The sequence below is a fragment of the Microplitis mediator genome, chromosome 4 (genome assembly GCF_029852145.1).
Source record: "Microplitis mediator isolate UGA2020A chromosome 4, iyMicMedi2.1, whole genome shotgun sequence".
In the NCBI taxonomy this organism is placed as follows: domain Eukaryota; kingdom Metazoa; phylum Arthropoda; class Insecta; order Hymenoptera; family Braconidae; genus Microplitis; species Microplitis mediator.
This window is the reverse complement of record NC_079972.1, coordinates 712,738-729,702: the sequence shown is the minus strand read 5'-3', so window position 1 is coordinate 729,702 and position 16,965 is coordinate 712,738. Positions and strand designations below refer to the sequence as shown.

General features: G+C 31.3%; 1 protein-coding gene across 4 annotated transcripts in view; it reads left to right on the top strand.

Moving 5' to 3' along the window:
* Positions 1–16,965, top strand: part of LOC130666344 (microphthalmia-associated transcription factor) — a 142,172-nt gene that overhangs the window by 45,305 nt on the left and 79,902 nt on the right. For all 4 annotated transcript variants that reach the window (XM_057467224.1, XM_057467222.1, XM_057467223.1 and 1 more), the window contains exon 3: positions 15,200–15,580. In XM_057467224.1, the coding sequence (XP_057323207.1) occupies positions 15,200–15,580 (381 nt within the window). The remainder of the gene's footprint in view (positions 1–15,199; positions 15,581–16,965) is intronic.

The following is a 16,965-nucleotide window of genomic DNA, read 5'->3' as shown; positions in this document are numbered from 1 at the left end:
ACACGGAAAGAAAATTATGGGAAGTTTTGCTATGCATTATGGGAATGGTTCCCATAATGGTATGGGAATAGTACCTATAATATTATAGGAAAAGTTCCTATACCAATATGGGAACCATTCCCATAATAGTATGGGAATGAGTCCCATACCATTATGGGAACCATTTCCATATCATTATGGGAACCATTCCTATAATGGTATGGAAATCATTCCCATACTATTATGGGAATGGTTCCCATATTGGTATAGGAACTATTCCTATAATATTATGGGAACTATTCCCATAATGTTATGGGAACCATCCCGATAATATCATAAAATTTTTTTTTTGCACAATAGTGTAAAAATTTCCCAAAATTTAAATTTTCTTGAATGTTTTGTGCTGACAAAAAATTCTTGTTAAAAATTTTAATGTTTTTTTGCCAAATACGATTTTTTTTTTCAATGTTTGAATTTTTGTTTTTATGTTTAATAATATTTCTGTGTATTGTAGAAGTGATTACCACACTTCGTTAAATTAATTTTTTTATGATAATATGGGAACCATTACCATAATATTATAGGAATGGTTCCTATAATAGTATGGGAACTATTCCCATAATATTATGGGAATGATTCCCATAATGGTATACGAACCATTCCAATTGCATTATGGGAATCATTCCCATAATATTATGGGAATAGTTCCCATACTATTATAGGAACCATTCCCATAATATTATGGGAATGGTTCCTATAATTTATGGGAATGGTTCCTATAAATTATAGGAACCATTCCCATAAATTATAGAAATGATTCCCATAATATTATAGAAAGTATTCCTATAAATTATAGGAACCATTCCTATAATTATAGGAACCATTCCTATAGTGTTATGGGTATCATTCCCATAATTATAGGAACTATTCCTATAATTATGGGAACCATTCCTATAATTATAGGAACCGCTCCCATAATTTATGGTCGTAATTCCTATGATGGTATAGGAAAAAATTTCACAAAATTATGGGAACCGCTGCCATAATTTTCTTTCCGTGTGGGAGTGGTAAGAGCGTAAAAAAAAGATTTTTATTTCTAAGCAATATTTTTAATCTTGAAACTCGAGGAGCTCGAAAACATTATTATGAATACTTTTGAGCTCATTGAGCTTAAAGATATTCTTTAATGCATTGGGTTTGTCGAGCTCAAAGAAATGTTTCCCTTGCACTATGAAAATTCACAAAATCAAAAATAATTTAATAAAACAAGTAACTTTCAAATTTTTTTTTACGATTATTGTTAATGAAACGTATACTCGAGCAGAAATAAATATAAGTAATTGAAATGATGACTCAAAGGAGTTTTGAATCATTCATGCCACGACACAAATTATGGCAAATCGTTTTTAACTAGTGCAGTTGAATATAGAATGAGTTACCTAGTGCTTGCACGCAGGAGTCTACTTCATTGAATTCCGAATATCGTGTTGTGATTATTTCTCAAATTGAATAATTACTAGTTAAGATAATGAATGGATTAATTTCACTAATCTTATTATTTGTCGTATCTATTATTTAACTACTATATATACTATTATGTACATTGGATGGCTCCACAAAGTGTTGACTTTATTGCTAAATGAATAATAATAATAATAACAACAATAATGATAATAATAATAATAATAATAATGATAATAATAATAATAATAATAATAATAATAACGTCAAAATATGAAATGTTCAAGGATAATACTAAAACTATAGAATTTTAATAAAATAATAAGTTAGGAAATGAAACTATGTAACAAAGGGGTACACTGATAGAAAATTTATATTGACTCAAGAAATATTTTCTTGAGCCAAGAATTTATTTCTGAAGAAAAGCAATTGTCTTGCTTCAAGAAATTCTTGTCTTGATTTAGATTTTCTTGGCTCTATCGATTTTGTATCTTCGATGGATAACTCTCGTGTCTTGACCCGAAACTATATTATCTTCAATCGATACTATCGAATTCTTCAAGCAAGACCACTTGTCTTCAACTAAAAATGTTGTATTATTATTTTAAGAACTTTAAATTTTTGGTTCAAGTAATAATTCCTTGATAGAAGATGTTTTTAAAGTAATGAAAAAAAAAATTTTTTTAAAAATAAATTTCTACTTTAACATATCTGAAGCAAATGAATGTAGTCCTAAAAAATCACTTTAAAACTTTTTATTTTTAAAATAAAAAAAAAAGTTTTTTTTCAAGCTGAGTAAATTGATATCTTGATTTAAAAATCGCGCCATTCTCGAAACGAGTCGGTAATGTCTTAAACCTAGATTTTGCCTATCTTAATCCAAGAGCAAGAAATTCTTGAGCGAAATATGTCAAGATTTTGTTTCAAAACAAAAAAGGCTTCATCGAAAAATCAAATTCTCAAACAAAGAATTTTTTTTCTCTATCCGAGAATTTCAATTTTTTGGTTCAAGGACTTATTTCTTAAATTAAAACAATTAAAAATTTTGAAACAAGAACCACATTTTGAAGAAAAAATTTTTCTTGAATCAAGATAGTTTTTCTATCAGTGTAGGCTTCGATAACGTTACATGGATAATAATTTTGAAAAAATAGAAAAATTTCTATTTAACTGTAACTCCATTCGATTAAAATCATCAAATAAAAACTTTTTCAATGTTTTTTTAATTTCTAAATCACATTCCTGCCTTTTATTTTACATTCGGTCGTTTACCCTTTCAATATGAGTAGTCCGAGGCGCTCCACCCTTCGATGATAAGAGACAATATTATTTGTATAAAAATATACGCCGATCGACTTAATTTTATTATATTTTTTCCAATTGTTATATTTACTGGCCATATATTGCTTGTCACATCTGCTTTCTATGTATTCCTTTCTCAAATAGCAATGTTCTGTTAACAGTCTTACTTTAAATTCCACCAACTTCCTATCCATACTTATAAGTTGCTTTGTGTGTTTTCGATTTGGTCCATTTACGACCATCTTGTTACAACGCAATTTCTTTTCTGTTTTTTCAAAAGTTGGTGTCTCGCCAATCCTTTAATATAAGTTCTCATATGGCGCAATGCCACTCCTATGAATGTTTCCGGATTCGCCATTGGAGTCGATGTCGACTTATTTTTATTTCTTTGTATTCAGGTATTCAAATACATGTAAATTTTTTTATTTTTTAATAAACACATCCCAAGCAATTTACCCGTTAAAGTAAACTCTTCTTCAACTTATGTATACATTATTTTTTTTTTATTATTTGTTTTCTCAAAGGAGATATACGAAATCGATTCGCTCTATAATTTTCATATATTTTTTCAAAAATAACATGGTTGGAAATATTTAGTAATTACTTAATTTCAGTTCATTGTATAAAGCGGGAGTAAATTCGAAGTGAATTTTTAATCTAAATCTATCAGAATTCATTTGGGTTTTTAACTTCCCGCTAAGAAAATTGAAAATTTTCAAAAATTCGGAAAGTTATTGGTTTCGGTCCGATTTTCAAAAACTGAATTTCTAACAGATCTTGACGTTTCGACGTTCTAGGGAGCTATTCTGACTACTTTTTTTTTATTAAAGTAACTTAAATTGCTCTTTTTATTATCAGTACTCATTTTATCTCACACAAAAAATAAAAAGTAATGCGGTGTCACAACGTATAGTGGGGCTTCCATCGCTTCAAATACAATTACGTCGTTAGTTATAGAGAGCAAAATTAAATAATGTCACTGGTAGTGACATCTTACTAGTACGTTAGTATAGTAAAGTTAAATATGTACAGTTATAGGATAATTAGCTCCCAAGTGCAGTTGAGTTAAATGTGTGTAGGCATGGCTAAATATATTGGGCGCTTCAGATACGACTTACAGCGCTCGGAAATTGAACTTTCAAAGCAGGTGGTGCCAAAAAAAAAAATATATGTACCGGTTGAACCTGCGGGCCAGCCCCAAAACTTTCCGCTGTTTGAGCTCGAAAACATTGTTGCGAATACATTTCCGAGCTCTTCCAGCTCGAAAATACTTTTGTAGGCCGTTGTTTTCGAAAAAAATGTTTTTTACTATTTCTTTTATCAAAAAATTTCCACTTGTTTCAAAAGCTTATATTTTTTAAAGTAAGAGATATTTTTTTTGGAACAAGATACATTATTTTTTTGTAGCAATATTTCATTTTTTTGGTTATAGAAAATAAAATTTCTCGGAACAAGTACTATTCTTTTCACGCAAGTATTTTTTGTATTCTCCGACCAAGATAACAAAAGTCGCTTAAGCCAAGAGAAAAAATTTATTGGGAGTAAAGATCGATATGGAGAAGGGGAAAATCACCGGTGTTAGACAGCAGCAGTGGGAGTAGTTCCGTGCTCGCCACGAGATCGCGCCTACCTTTTGTAGTGTCCCTGGTAAGAAACTTATTTCAGAAGTTTTATATTCCAAACTTGGAAGCAATTCTGACACGATTATATATTACACGACAAATTAAATAAAACTAAAAAAAAATTGGTAAAGTCCCTAATGGGATAGGAACAATTAATAACTTATGTTGACAATTATGTATTATTAATTTTATTTATAAAGAGATTTTCAAAACGAAAAAAAAAAAAAAAAAAAAATTCTGACACGAGCACTTGTTTGCATTTCGATCTTATATGCAGCTCGGGGTATGTTTGAGTATATCAAAGTATCCGGGAATTTGTGTGTAGATGATAACGTCATAAAATCACTAGTCTATCTTCGGACTTGGTTCGAATTTCAGATACTTTTGTGTAAGTAATAGGTGCATGTCGATTGATACAATGAAGCGCAAGTTTTACAGCCTCTTTGAAGAAACGCGTTTGTTTGACTCACTGCTTCTGTTGATTTCTCTCCTTCCTGGCAACCCTGAAATTATTTATTTTAATTGATTATTTTTTTAATTTTTAAAATAATTAAAGTTAAAGTTCACTAGTATAGTCTAGTCGAGAAGATGAAAACCTGCGAAAAATAGGTCTCCTAAAAATATGGTTGATAGCTTAAACGATCCGGAATGGCGTCTCGAAAAAAGGGTTTTTTGGATTTTTTTTTGAAAAAGAAAATTACATGTCATTTGACAGAGTGACAAAAACCTTTTGGGATTGTACTCTAGTTTACCCTATATACATCATGGCTTTAATATTTAATATTAATGGTTACTTGAATAATTTTTCTCGAAATAGAAAAACAAAAATTACGTTTCAGAAAAAAAAAAAAAAACAAAATCAATACGTCAATCTTTCGGAGAGAGAATACATTTTCGACTGAAAAAAATTTAAGTCTTTATTAAAGAAGCAAACTTTTGGAGCAAAAAATTTTTTTTTCTTGACCCAAGCAACTTTTATTTTCACTTGAGCAATTTATTATTTGGAGCAAGAGAATTTTTTTCTTGAGTCAAGAGATTTTTTCTTGGCCCAAGGGTTTTTTTTTTTTTTTAATCAAAACGTTTATTTTTTTGAGCAAGAAAATTTTTTTCTTAGGGCAAGAAAAAGTTTCTTGACCGAAGTAAACTTTTTTTCGTTCAAAACGTTGATTTTTTGGAGTGAGAAATTTTTTTTCTTGGGACAAGAATTTCTTCTCTTAAACCAAAAAGTTTTCAATTTCTCTTCAAAAGTAAATTTTTTTGGAGCTAGAGAATTTACTGTCTTGAACCAAAAAAAAGTTTTTGAATCAATTGATCCGCATTATTTTCTAGTTATTTTCATTTTAATGTCAAGCTCATAAAAAAAATAGTCTTCTGATCTATTTTAAGAGCTTGACATTAAAATAAAAATAACTAAAAAACACTGCGGAATTCGAAAAAACTTTGTTAGAAATAACTTCTAGGGAATAAAATTGTCTACAAAAAAGGTCCAATGATATTTTGTATTAGGTCTGATAGTTCCGCCGGAAAAGTAAGAAAATTTCAAAATTTAATATGAATTCGACTTCAACCTCAAATAACTTTTGAACAAATAGATTCCTCAACAAATGATAGGAATCTTTTTTTGTAGAACATTCAATTCCCTACAAAAATATGCCTGCCAATTATTCCTTTGACGCATCGTTAACAACTTATAAAAATCAGAAGACGTAAAAAAAATTTTTTCCATGTTATTCTTGTGGAAAATAGAAAAGTGCGATAAGGAACCTCTTAATGTTAATATTAAGAGCTCTAATTTTTATAGGCATCTTTTTTTATCTAAATGAAACTTTTGAACCTGTTTCCGAAAAAAAAAAAAAATTTGTTATTTTTTGGATCACCCTAATGTAGATGTAAGAGCATATATGCGTTGTTGCTTCCCAGAGAGGAAAGTACCACGGGTCCAAGCTTGGCCCAGACTTGGCCCAACTTTGTAGAACCTTGGGCCAGGCTTGTAAGCCAGTCTTGGCCCAGCTTTGGTAGAAGCTTGGAATGATAATCTCGGGCCAAGCCTGGTTGCCAGACCTGGCCCATGCTTGGTTACCAGACCTGGCCCATGCTTGGTTGCCAGACCTGGCCCAGGCTTCCAGGATACGAATAAATTTAATTTAAAAAAATTTATTATTATTAACCTCGTAGAATTCATGATCATTAACGTTTTAATTATTTGGACGGATTTTTGCAATAACGTCTTAACTAACCTTATAAGTTAAGACGTTATTGCAAAAATCCGTCCATTTAAGGGAGGTAAATGATGTGAAAAAAACTCGGTGGAAATTCTGCTGGACTCTGAGCGCGAACTGCCGTCCTTCTGATTACTGGGTCCGAACGGTAGCTATACTGGACGAACCTACTAACGTTGAACTGGTACATTTATATGATCTACTTGTATAAACCATGGGTATATCCAAACTTGGGTAATCCTACCTTGGCCCAAGCCCGGGTAATCATTGTAACGGCCAAGGCTAGGTTACCCAGTCCTGGCCCAAGCCTGGCTTGTCATTGGATGGCCAAGGCTAGGTTCCCCAGTGCTGGGCCAAGTAGGGGCCCGTTGTTCAACTCTGGCAGCTCCTGTATGGGTTACTCTATAAAGGAGAAGAGGCATTCGATAAGTCGAAATTTCCAGGAAATTTTTAGGAAATTTCCGCTTCACCATAGACTAACTGTCCGAGTTACAGAATATAAATATTTTCATTTCTAGAGATGTAAAAAAACTTTATTTCTGCCCACTAAATTAGCTTCTAACTTGAGTTCAGCTTCACCAGAGTCGCATTTATTTTTTGTAATCCTTATTGTTACCAACTCAGATGACAGTTAATAGATGCGCTATTGATGATATTAAATCGTCTCATTTCGACTGGCTGCAGACATTAAAACTCGAAGCTTTAATTCAGATAATATGAAATAGTATATTGTGTGACATGGAATGAAACGAAACGATTTCAGACCAGGGTGAAGTTGTCTGCCTGAGCCGTCGGCGAGGGCTGACATCACCCGCAGTCTGAAATCGTATAACATCTTGTATCACACAATAGACTACTTCATGATTATTTGCATTGGAACTTGAAGTTTCAGTGTCAGCAGCCAGTCAGAAACAAATTAATTTTAAACCAATGGCGTGATAGACTATTAGCGTAAGCGTAAATTGTGATTTTCAGTTTATAATTCAGCAGAAACTATGAATACGATTCGTTATTTACACTCATTTTTATGATATTTGATTACAAAGTCAGAGCTGTTATTTGCGACTTTAAAATTAATGGCCTGAAATTACTATTAAAATGACAAGTATCAGAGTTGAAATTACGAATGTCTTCAATCAACAGGCAGAAACATTATCTATAGGGGAAGGTGGCCTAAAGCGGGTACCCCGCCTAAAGCGGGTAGGCGCTTGTACCCCGACGCATGAAACGCAAGGGACAAGGTATGCATATGTTGAGGTTACCCGAGTACTGCCGAGTTTCGCTCAGTCCCAAACGAGCATTAATGAAGCGGTATGGCTTAATTACACGCAATTACAAAAAAATTAACAATTTCTTAAAAAAATTAAAGGTCTATATTTTCTGATTATTCAAAAACGAATACACTTATTATATCGTTGATAATTTTCTATTAATTTGAGCCTATTTAAGTTAAAATTGAGAGAAAAATATAGCGTTTTGTTTTGAATTATTTGAGTTTAGCATCACTTGGATAAAAAACGTGTTCTCGGGCAAAGCGGGTAGGGCAAAAACTGCTAAAGACTAATTAAAATAGTCTAAAATTATTTTTTACCGATACCGGGTGCGTACTGTACAGTAATACACCAAAATCTGCAAAAGACTGAATAATTAGTCGAATATTATTATTTATATAATTAACGAAAAAATTTAATTACAAGTTACCGATTAAATAGTCATTTATATTGAAGTATTGCTATATTTAATAAGTTAGTCGTTTAAGTTGTTAAAGACTGATTAAATTAAACTAAAATTATTATTTAAATATCTAAAATAAGCGTACTTCCCTTAATTGTAGTGCCAACCCGCTTTGCCTGAACGGATTACCCGCTTTAGCCCCCCCCCCCCCCTAGGGCAAAGCGGTTTTTGGGAGTGTTTTTTAATTTTAATAATAAATCATAAATTAATACAAATCTATGCAATATTGCTTATTGATTTTAAAGTTCGATAAATCCTCTATCAAAAAAAAAAAAAAAATCATTATTGTTATCATACAAATACTAAATTTTCTCGGCTCTTAACGTTAACATACCCGCTTTAGGCCAGCTTCCCCTATCTTCCTAAAGAACGAAACACTAATGTTCTGCGCGCTGACTGAAGTTATTCACAATTTACGCGTTTGCTAATATTTGTCTCGAGTTATGGCATACTTTTGATTTGTTTCATAAAATAAAAGTGGTTGATGACTTAAAGAGTAGAAAATAATTAAGGACGGAACAAGTGAATAATAGCTTGTTCGCAACCTAAATGATCACAAATGAAGAGTACCCTTCTTAAAGCATTAAGGTAAGGCCGCGTCTTACCATTTTGTCTCGTGGCCTGTTCACAAGTACAGGGAACTGGTACCATTGGCGGGTTCTTCAAGTCCACTTCGATCAGAGTCTCTTTGTTTCCTGAGATGGAAGAAGTATTAGGCCCACAGTGGTATGGACTCGTGGTGGTTGTGGTTTAGAAACCGCGGGTCAATGGGTCGAGTTCTTTGAATTCTCCTCTCGTTGACGTCCATCTTTGGTCACTTGATTCAAATTTTTTGTCTAACGGTGTCCTGGAGAGGAGGTAGGGTTTTCGTAGCACGTGTATCCCTATGCAGAACATTGAAACCTTAAGTTTCGATGCTAGTATCATGAAAAATATAATATATGGTTCAAGATTAAATACGATTTTGGATTTTGTATGATCCCAGCCGTTGCCTTCGACCCGAACAATTAACCTCACCCTTGTTTAAAATCGTATTGTTTCATTTCTTGCCACCCATTACACTATTTGTCAGTCAAAAGAATAATTTTTGGTTTCAAATACTTTTTAATTAGAAAAATAAACTGATAATCTTCATGTTTATTGACGTTGCCATTGATTAATTTTGGAATCATAATGAATATAAAATAAAGAGATAGCAAAAAAAGGAAACTTTACGGGGTCGGAAACAAAAAAGACAGTAAAGCAAGATCAAGATAAAAAGAATTAAAAGGATAAAACAAGTCTTGATAGTCATAATTTTTCTGAAGATACCACAAAGCGTTTCGGGTTAGATAGAATGGAATTGAACGAGTATTATACTAGAGCACAAATATCCATAAATGATAGAGAAGACGACGCAACGACCTGACTTTATCTTTTTACGAGTCGACTTAGTCTCGCCAATTACACGATTCGTCTTCAACTGTCTTGTCAATGTAGGTTATCAATAAAATTACTCAAGAAAATTGTCCATGTGAAAAGAAATTTCTAAAAAAAACTCTAATTTCGTAGGCTCGTAAGAAAATGGGATGTTGGAAGCTTTCTTGAAAAAATATACTATTTTTAAAGTGTTAGATAAGATTGTAGAAAAACAATAATCAATACTGATGAAATACATGATTCATTTAAAGTAATTTGAAAAAGTTGACTCCGCGGGCCAGTTTCAAACTTTCTCGCTGTTTTTGAGCTACTTGAACTCGAAAACACTTTTAAGTACATTGATAATTTCGAGCTCTTCGATTTCGAAAGAAAGTAATATTTTATATTGAACTTTGAAAATTCGAATCTAATTTATAAAAACAAGCATTTTTTATGATTTGCTGACGAATATGCTCAATAAAATCAATGTAGTTGAACAGAAATAAATAGAAGTGATTAACATTGAGAGTTAGATGAGTTTTAGATCAGGTTGGATTATCAATGTATGAAACATCTGAAAAATATGTAAAAAATGGTGAGTTTTATTTTGTAACCAACATTATTTTAGCTAATCAAGCTAAGGCAATCAATTATGTGGCGATCAAAAGTTATTATAAAGACGAAGAGCCCATACAATTTTTGAAACAATTAGTAAATGTCATTATGTCCCGTAGTCTAGTCGACAAGTTCAAAAAGACGAAAAATAGAGATAAAGCTCTTAAAAATATGAGCGATAGCTAAAAATTCAAGTAATTCGAAGATAGCTCGATAATTTCATCAAAGAAACTTTTTTTTAAAATAAACAATAGAAGTACATCAAATTCGAAGCTATAATAACTTAATATATTGTATAGAAATTAAAAATATTGGTAAGTGATGCAATAAAGAAACAACAAATTATATATAAAAGAAAACAAGTTAGATAAATATTAATAAAACACGTATATAATTTAAACTATATGATATATAGATATGATGTAAAGGTTGATTAGTAGATATTTTATCACTCAATAAAATTGTTCCGAAGTTCATAGCTGTTATTTGATTATTTAACAAGTTATAAGTCATAAAAGATACGAAAAAGTCAAAAAAATCTCACATTTTTATAAACAAATGCATATAATAGCTGATAAAAAATAGTTACAAACTTGGTCATTCGCTTATTTAAAAGATTAATTAAATCTTTATAAGAACTTCTTGAATGTTCATTATCGTATCTCTAATAGTTTATAAGTTATATCAATTTGTTAGTTGACAAATCAAGAGGCCGATTCAACTTCGGTCTCATGTAATATGTAAAAGTGTTTTAAAAAATAGAAAAAAAATTTTTTTATTACTTTCATACATATGTCTGTTTTTGTTGTTTTTTTTCGCTCTAGAAAAAAAATATAACAGTTTGTAGAACTTGTTTATAACAAATTGTTAAGTTAACAAGCGATGAAATTATTTATAAAAAAAATTTTTTTTATAAATAAATAAATTTTTTTTGTTCAAGAGTTATAGAATATTTACATATGTATGTAGGGGAGACCTTCATTTTCCAAAGTCAACAAATACATATTTATGTCACTAAATTCTGATACGTACAACATGTCATCATAACTTAAATTTCAAGATGTTAATTCTTGTCAATAGCTAAGGCTCAAGTCTTGTCCACAGAGTAGCTAGTAAGTAGCAATTTTATCCCAGAAACGTCAGTGGACTCATCAGTAAAACGATCTGGCATCCCCTGCCTTAGACTGTTTCTTCTTATTACACCCCAGATATTGAAGCTATAGCATTTGCTTTCCGTTCTCTACCATCTTTCGATACATTATAAATATATTTATTTATTGATATTTTAATTACTATTAGCATTTGACACTTAGGAATGACAAAAAATTTCCTTTTAGATTGATACCATTATGTTAGTAGAGTTTTAACTTCCCGCTAAGAAAATTAAAAATTCAAAAAAACAAAGAAAGTTATTGGTTTCAGTCCGATTTGCGAAAACCGAGTTTAGGCCAGATCTCAACGTTTTAGGGTCCTAGGAAGTCATCCTGACTATTTTCAAGAGAGTGTCCGAGTGTATGCACGTTTGAATGCACGTAGGTATGTACGTATGTTGGAACGTATGCATGTCAATATTCTGTAACTTTTGAACGGATAAAACGATATTGATCTCGAAGGTGGCATTGGACGTAGCTTAATAATTCTTACAAGCCGTGAAAAATTGAGCTTCATCGGTACCGTTCGTTTGGTGATATTCTAAAAATAAAATTTTTTGAAAATGTAATTTTTGATAACTTAAAATGTACTCGATGAATTTATTTCAAAATCTAATCAGCTCTATAACTCAAGAAAACACGTCGATTACCACCTCTACTGTCTCGATCGGTTAATTTGTTCGAGAGATATCGTTGGAGAAAAAAGATCTGCGTATCGGTTAACCCTGCGGGCCAGCCCTAAAACTTTCAGCTGTTTTCGAGTTCCTTCATAAATAGTAATCTAAGTATGTAAAATTGGATTCAAATTTTTTTAACATCCCGCTAAGAAAATCGATGATTTTCAAAAATTTCGGGAAGTTATTGTTTTCACCCCGATTCGCGAAAATCGAGTTTTCATCAGATGTCGACGTTTTGAGGTCCTAGGAAGCTATTCTGACTATTTTCAGAATGATGTCCGAGTGTATGTGTGTGTGTGTGAATGGTCTATAACTTTTTAACTAATGAACCGATTTGGATGTTTAAGGTGGCAATCGAAGAACTTGATGGCCATCAACTTTCCTGAAAATTTCAGATCATTTGATAAAGTAGACTCGAAAATATTTGCGAATTACGCTACTTTACCTATATTGCATGTAATAGCATTTTCGAGCTCGAAAAGCTCGAAAATATATTCACAGTGATGTTTTCAAGCTCCTAGAGCTCGAAAACAGCGGGAAGTTTTGGGGCTGGCTCGCAGGGCCAACCGACGCTGATTTTTTTATCGGGTTACACCATCGATACTAAGGAATAAGTGTATTACGCTTATGACTGTTAGAATATCGAGAACGCTGAACTCACTTTTTACGCTAAAGTATTATCGTGCAAAAATATTAGAGCATCAGTTTTTTATTTGTGTTTTCCAATATTGATCATTAGTATTTTTCCGTGAAGGTACAACTCAAAACTTAACAATTTTTTTTTTTATCTCGAGTATTTATGGATTTTATAGTGTCTCATTCGGTTCCGCAATTTCTTATAGTTTTTGAGATAAAATTCTATTCTCTTCTATAGTTTGATAACTTAAAACTGAGTTCTGTGGCTGCAACAGGTTTATTTTTCCGTGCAGTTGATCTATTTAATGCACAAGTTGTATGTTTCTTTATGTGCCACATAAAATGAATTTTATGTGCAGGTGACGTCACTACACTTGGGTGATTAGACATCTTTATTACTGTCTGTACGAAAGATTATATTTTAAGATGCATCTGGACGCCATACGTTGTATGGGAATTCGCAGTGGGTTTCACTAATTTATTTTTAGATAGTGTGTTACAAAAAATTTATCAAATTAATTATAATTTACTTATATTATACGAAGTGAAACCGATGGAAAAATCGTATGGAATAACGTAAAAACAAAGTATGAAACAAATTAAATTTAAATCTATTAAAAAAAACCATAGCACGATTAAAAATCCGAAAAACGACCCTGCGGCCCGATCGATTGCCACCAAGTACGTTCAAATCGGTTGGTTCATTCTAAAGATATTGTCGGATAAAACAAGTTTACATACACGGAAAAAAAATTCTAGTTAAATTTACAATGCTAACATCGTAATTTGTCCTATTAATTATTATATTGGTGGACTAGACTTTTCACATCGTAATTTTTACGATGTAGGGCTGGAAATTTCATTTAAGAAATAATACTTCAGACAAATAATACGAAGTCTTAAGCTCTTTAATATAAATTACGATGTAACATCGTAAAATTTGAAGAGAAATTTTAAATAAAAGATTAAAATAATAATCGTTCGGCAGTTGGATTCGAACCCGAGTCTTTTCGAGTGCGAAGTGTCCGACGCCTTGGACCACTCGGCCACTGAAGGGTCTACACTATATGTTGTTTTTAAGATCCATATAAACGACTTGCAGAGGACCCAGTTACTATTTAAAAAGTATGATGTAACATCGTACTTTTTATAGCTTCCATCGTATTATAACAGAGGCAGCACTGTAATATTTATTTTGTTAAAAAGTAAATAGAAATATTAAATGTACGAATAAATATAGTTTTTAAAGTGTAATTTTTATTTATTTTTTTTTACGATGTTAAATTGTAATTTTTGCAGTAATTTTTAATCCTAAAAGTCTTTGTTATAATTACGATGTTCAATAGTAAAAAATAAAACCCACATAATAAATTTTGAAATAAAACATTTAAAAATTGACAGTAATAAAAGTCTAGTCCGAGATTACGATGTTAACATCGTAAATTTCGGTAGAATTTTTTTTCCGTGTACACATACGCACACGCACGCGCGCGTGCGTGGACATGTACGACTATCTGAAAATATTCAGAATAGCTTCCTAGGACCTCAAAGCGTCTATTTCTGAGAAAAACCCGATTTTCAAAGAATTTGATCAAATCAAATAACTTCTCTTTTTCCGAAAATTTTGAATTTTTATAGTGAGAAGTAAACAAAGAATAGGTTACTAAAATTACATTTGAAATCGTTATAAAATTCATCATTGCAGCTTATGAATTACTCTTCAAATAATACTGCTATAGTTATATTGATAAATGAGTCTTTTGAAAATAATTCAAAATTTTTAAAAAATTTCCTAATTAAAAACTCCGATAGAATCTGATTGAAAAATTCCGATCGGATTCAATTGGGACTTTTCCGATTGAATTTCAATCGAAAATATGATTGATCAAAAATTATTTTTTTCTTATTTAATTTGGTTGAAAAATTTCAATCAGATTAAATTGGAGTTTTTGATTAGGGTTCTAGTTTCATCCATACTCGTTAAAACTGAATTAGTGAAAATTAGTGAATATTCAGTATTTGCCAGTAAATTTCAGTAATTCACTTTTAGAGAGTATCTAATTCCTCTCATAACTTTATAATCGAGCAACTCAGTTGAATTCTATGAAAAGTGCATTGAAACTGATAGAATGAGCTGTATTTCTAGTTTCATTAATTTTTACTGATTTATGAGGGTTTGAACTTTTTATAACTTTTCTTAAGAAAGCTACTTTCCATTTTGGCCGCTATATGGCATTTTATTCGTTAAAAGTCTATATTTATTTTTAGTTTCAGATAAATTCAATTTACAGCAAATTAAAATAAAGTAGTATAATTTCTGAGCATTTAAATTGATAATTTAAATAAATTATCAATCGAAAAAAAAAAAAAATATTTTTTTTTCTCATGCATTATAATTTTTCCAGGTGCGAACACTTTTAGAAAATCCTACGCGTTACCATGTGGTACAGAAACAGAAGAATCAAGTTCGACAGTATCTCCACGAGTCATTTTGGTCAGCTGATAGTGAAGCCGCACAGAAGATTGCGGGTTCTAATAGTGGTTCTGAAGGTGAAAATGTCGGCAGTATTACATCAAACATAGGAATGTCCCAAGTACCAATGACAGTTCAAAGTGCTCCACCGGGACTAACGCATCATCAGCTAAAGCCACATCACCCTGATCTTGCATCTTACCCCCATACATCGTCATTCCTTTCTCAGGTATCTGGTGTTTCAGCCAGCCCTGACCTAACTGGTGGTACTATGTCACCCGGACTTTCAAGCGTCGCTACTAGTAATTCAGAGGTCAGTGGTTTTAATTTTTACTATTTCAATACACGGAAAAACGCAGCTCAAAACTAATTAATAATTACAGTCGCAAATCAAAAGATACTTGCGGGAAGAAAAAATTTACACTGATAGAAAAACTATCTTGATTCAAGAAAAATTTTTTCTTCAAAATGTGGTTCTTGTTTCAAAATTTTCAATTGTTTTAATTCAAGAAATAAGTTCTTGAACCAAAAAATTGAAATTCTCGGATAGAGAAAAAAAATTCTTTGTTTGAGAATTTGGTTTTTCGATGAAGCCTTTTCTGTTTTGAAACAAAATTCTGACATATTTCGTTCAAGAATTTCTTGCTCTTGGATTAAGATAGGCAAAATCTAGATTTAAGACATTACCGACTCGTTTCGAGAATGGCACGATTTTTAAATCAAGATATCAATTTACTCAGCTTGAAAAAAAACTTTTTTTTTCATTTTAAAAATAAAAAGTTTTAAAGTGATTTTTTAGGACTACATTCATTTACTTCAGATATGTTAAAGTAGAAATTTATTTAAAAAAAAAATTTTTTGTTCATTACTTTAAAAACATCTTCTATCAAGGAATTATTACTTGAACCAAAAATTTAAAGTTCTTAAAATAATAATACGGCATTTTTAGTTGAAGACAAGTGGTCTTGCTTGAAGAATTCGATAGTATCGATTGAAAATAATATAGTTTCGGGTCAAGACACGAGAGTTATCCATCGAAGATACAAAATCTATAGAGCCAAGAAAATCTAAATCAAGACAAGAATTTCTTGAAGCAAGACAACTGGTTTTCTTCAGAAATAAATTCTTGGCTCAAGAAAATATTTCTTGAGTCAATATAAATTTTCTATCAGTGTACAATCCAAACCAAAAATTACTATTATTAGCAATAAATTCCATTTCATTGTTGATTCTTACTATCGGTATTGTAAATTTTACGATTTGTGAAAATTATAATACAGATTAGCAATAATTGAATTGACAAGTGTAAAAGTCAACAATTCTTTTACAACGATCATTCTGCAAATAACAATATTCAAAAATCTCAGATACTATTACAATTTTGAGTTGACAGTATTCGTGAGAGTAGAACTCGAATGTTACAATTTATTTAATAACACAGAATGGTGTGAAAGATAACACTCGCATCGTGTTAAAAGTACTCAGCTTGATGTTTCAGCAAATTTTCACTATCCAAAATTTGTATTTTGATTCGTGATCACAGAAAGCAATAGCTCCATGACCTTAAAAGTAAATAACTAAGTAAATAAATAAAATGAATGTTTTGTATGCATACATAGTTATATATGGGTCAGTCCGTGTCAAATCGACCGATAGTTGGAATCGAACCCTTCCGATTTGGATAAAATTTGGTCAGAA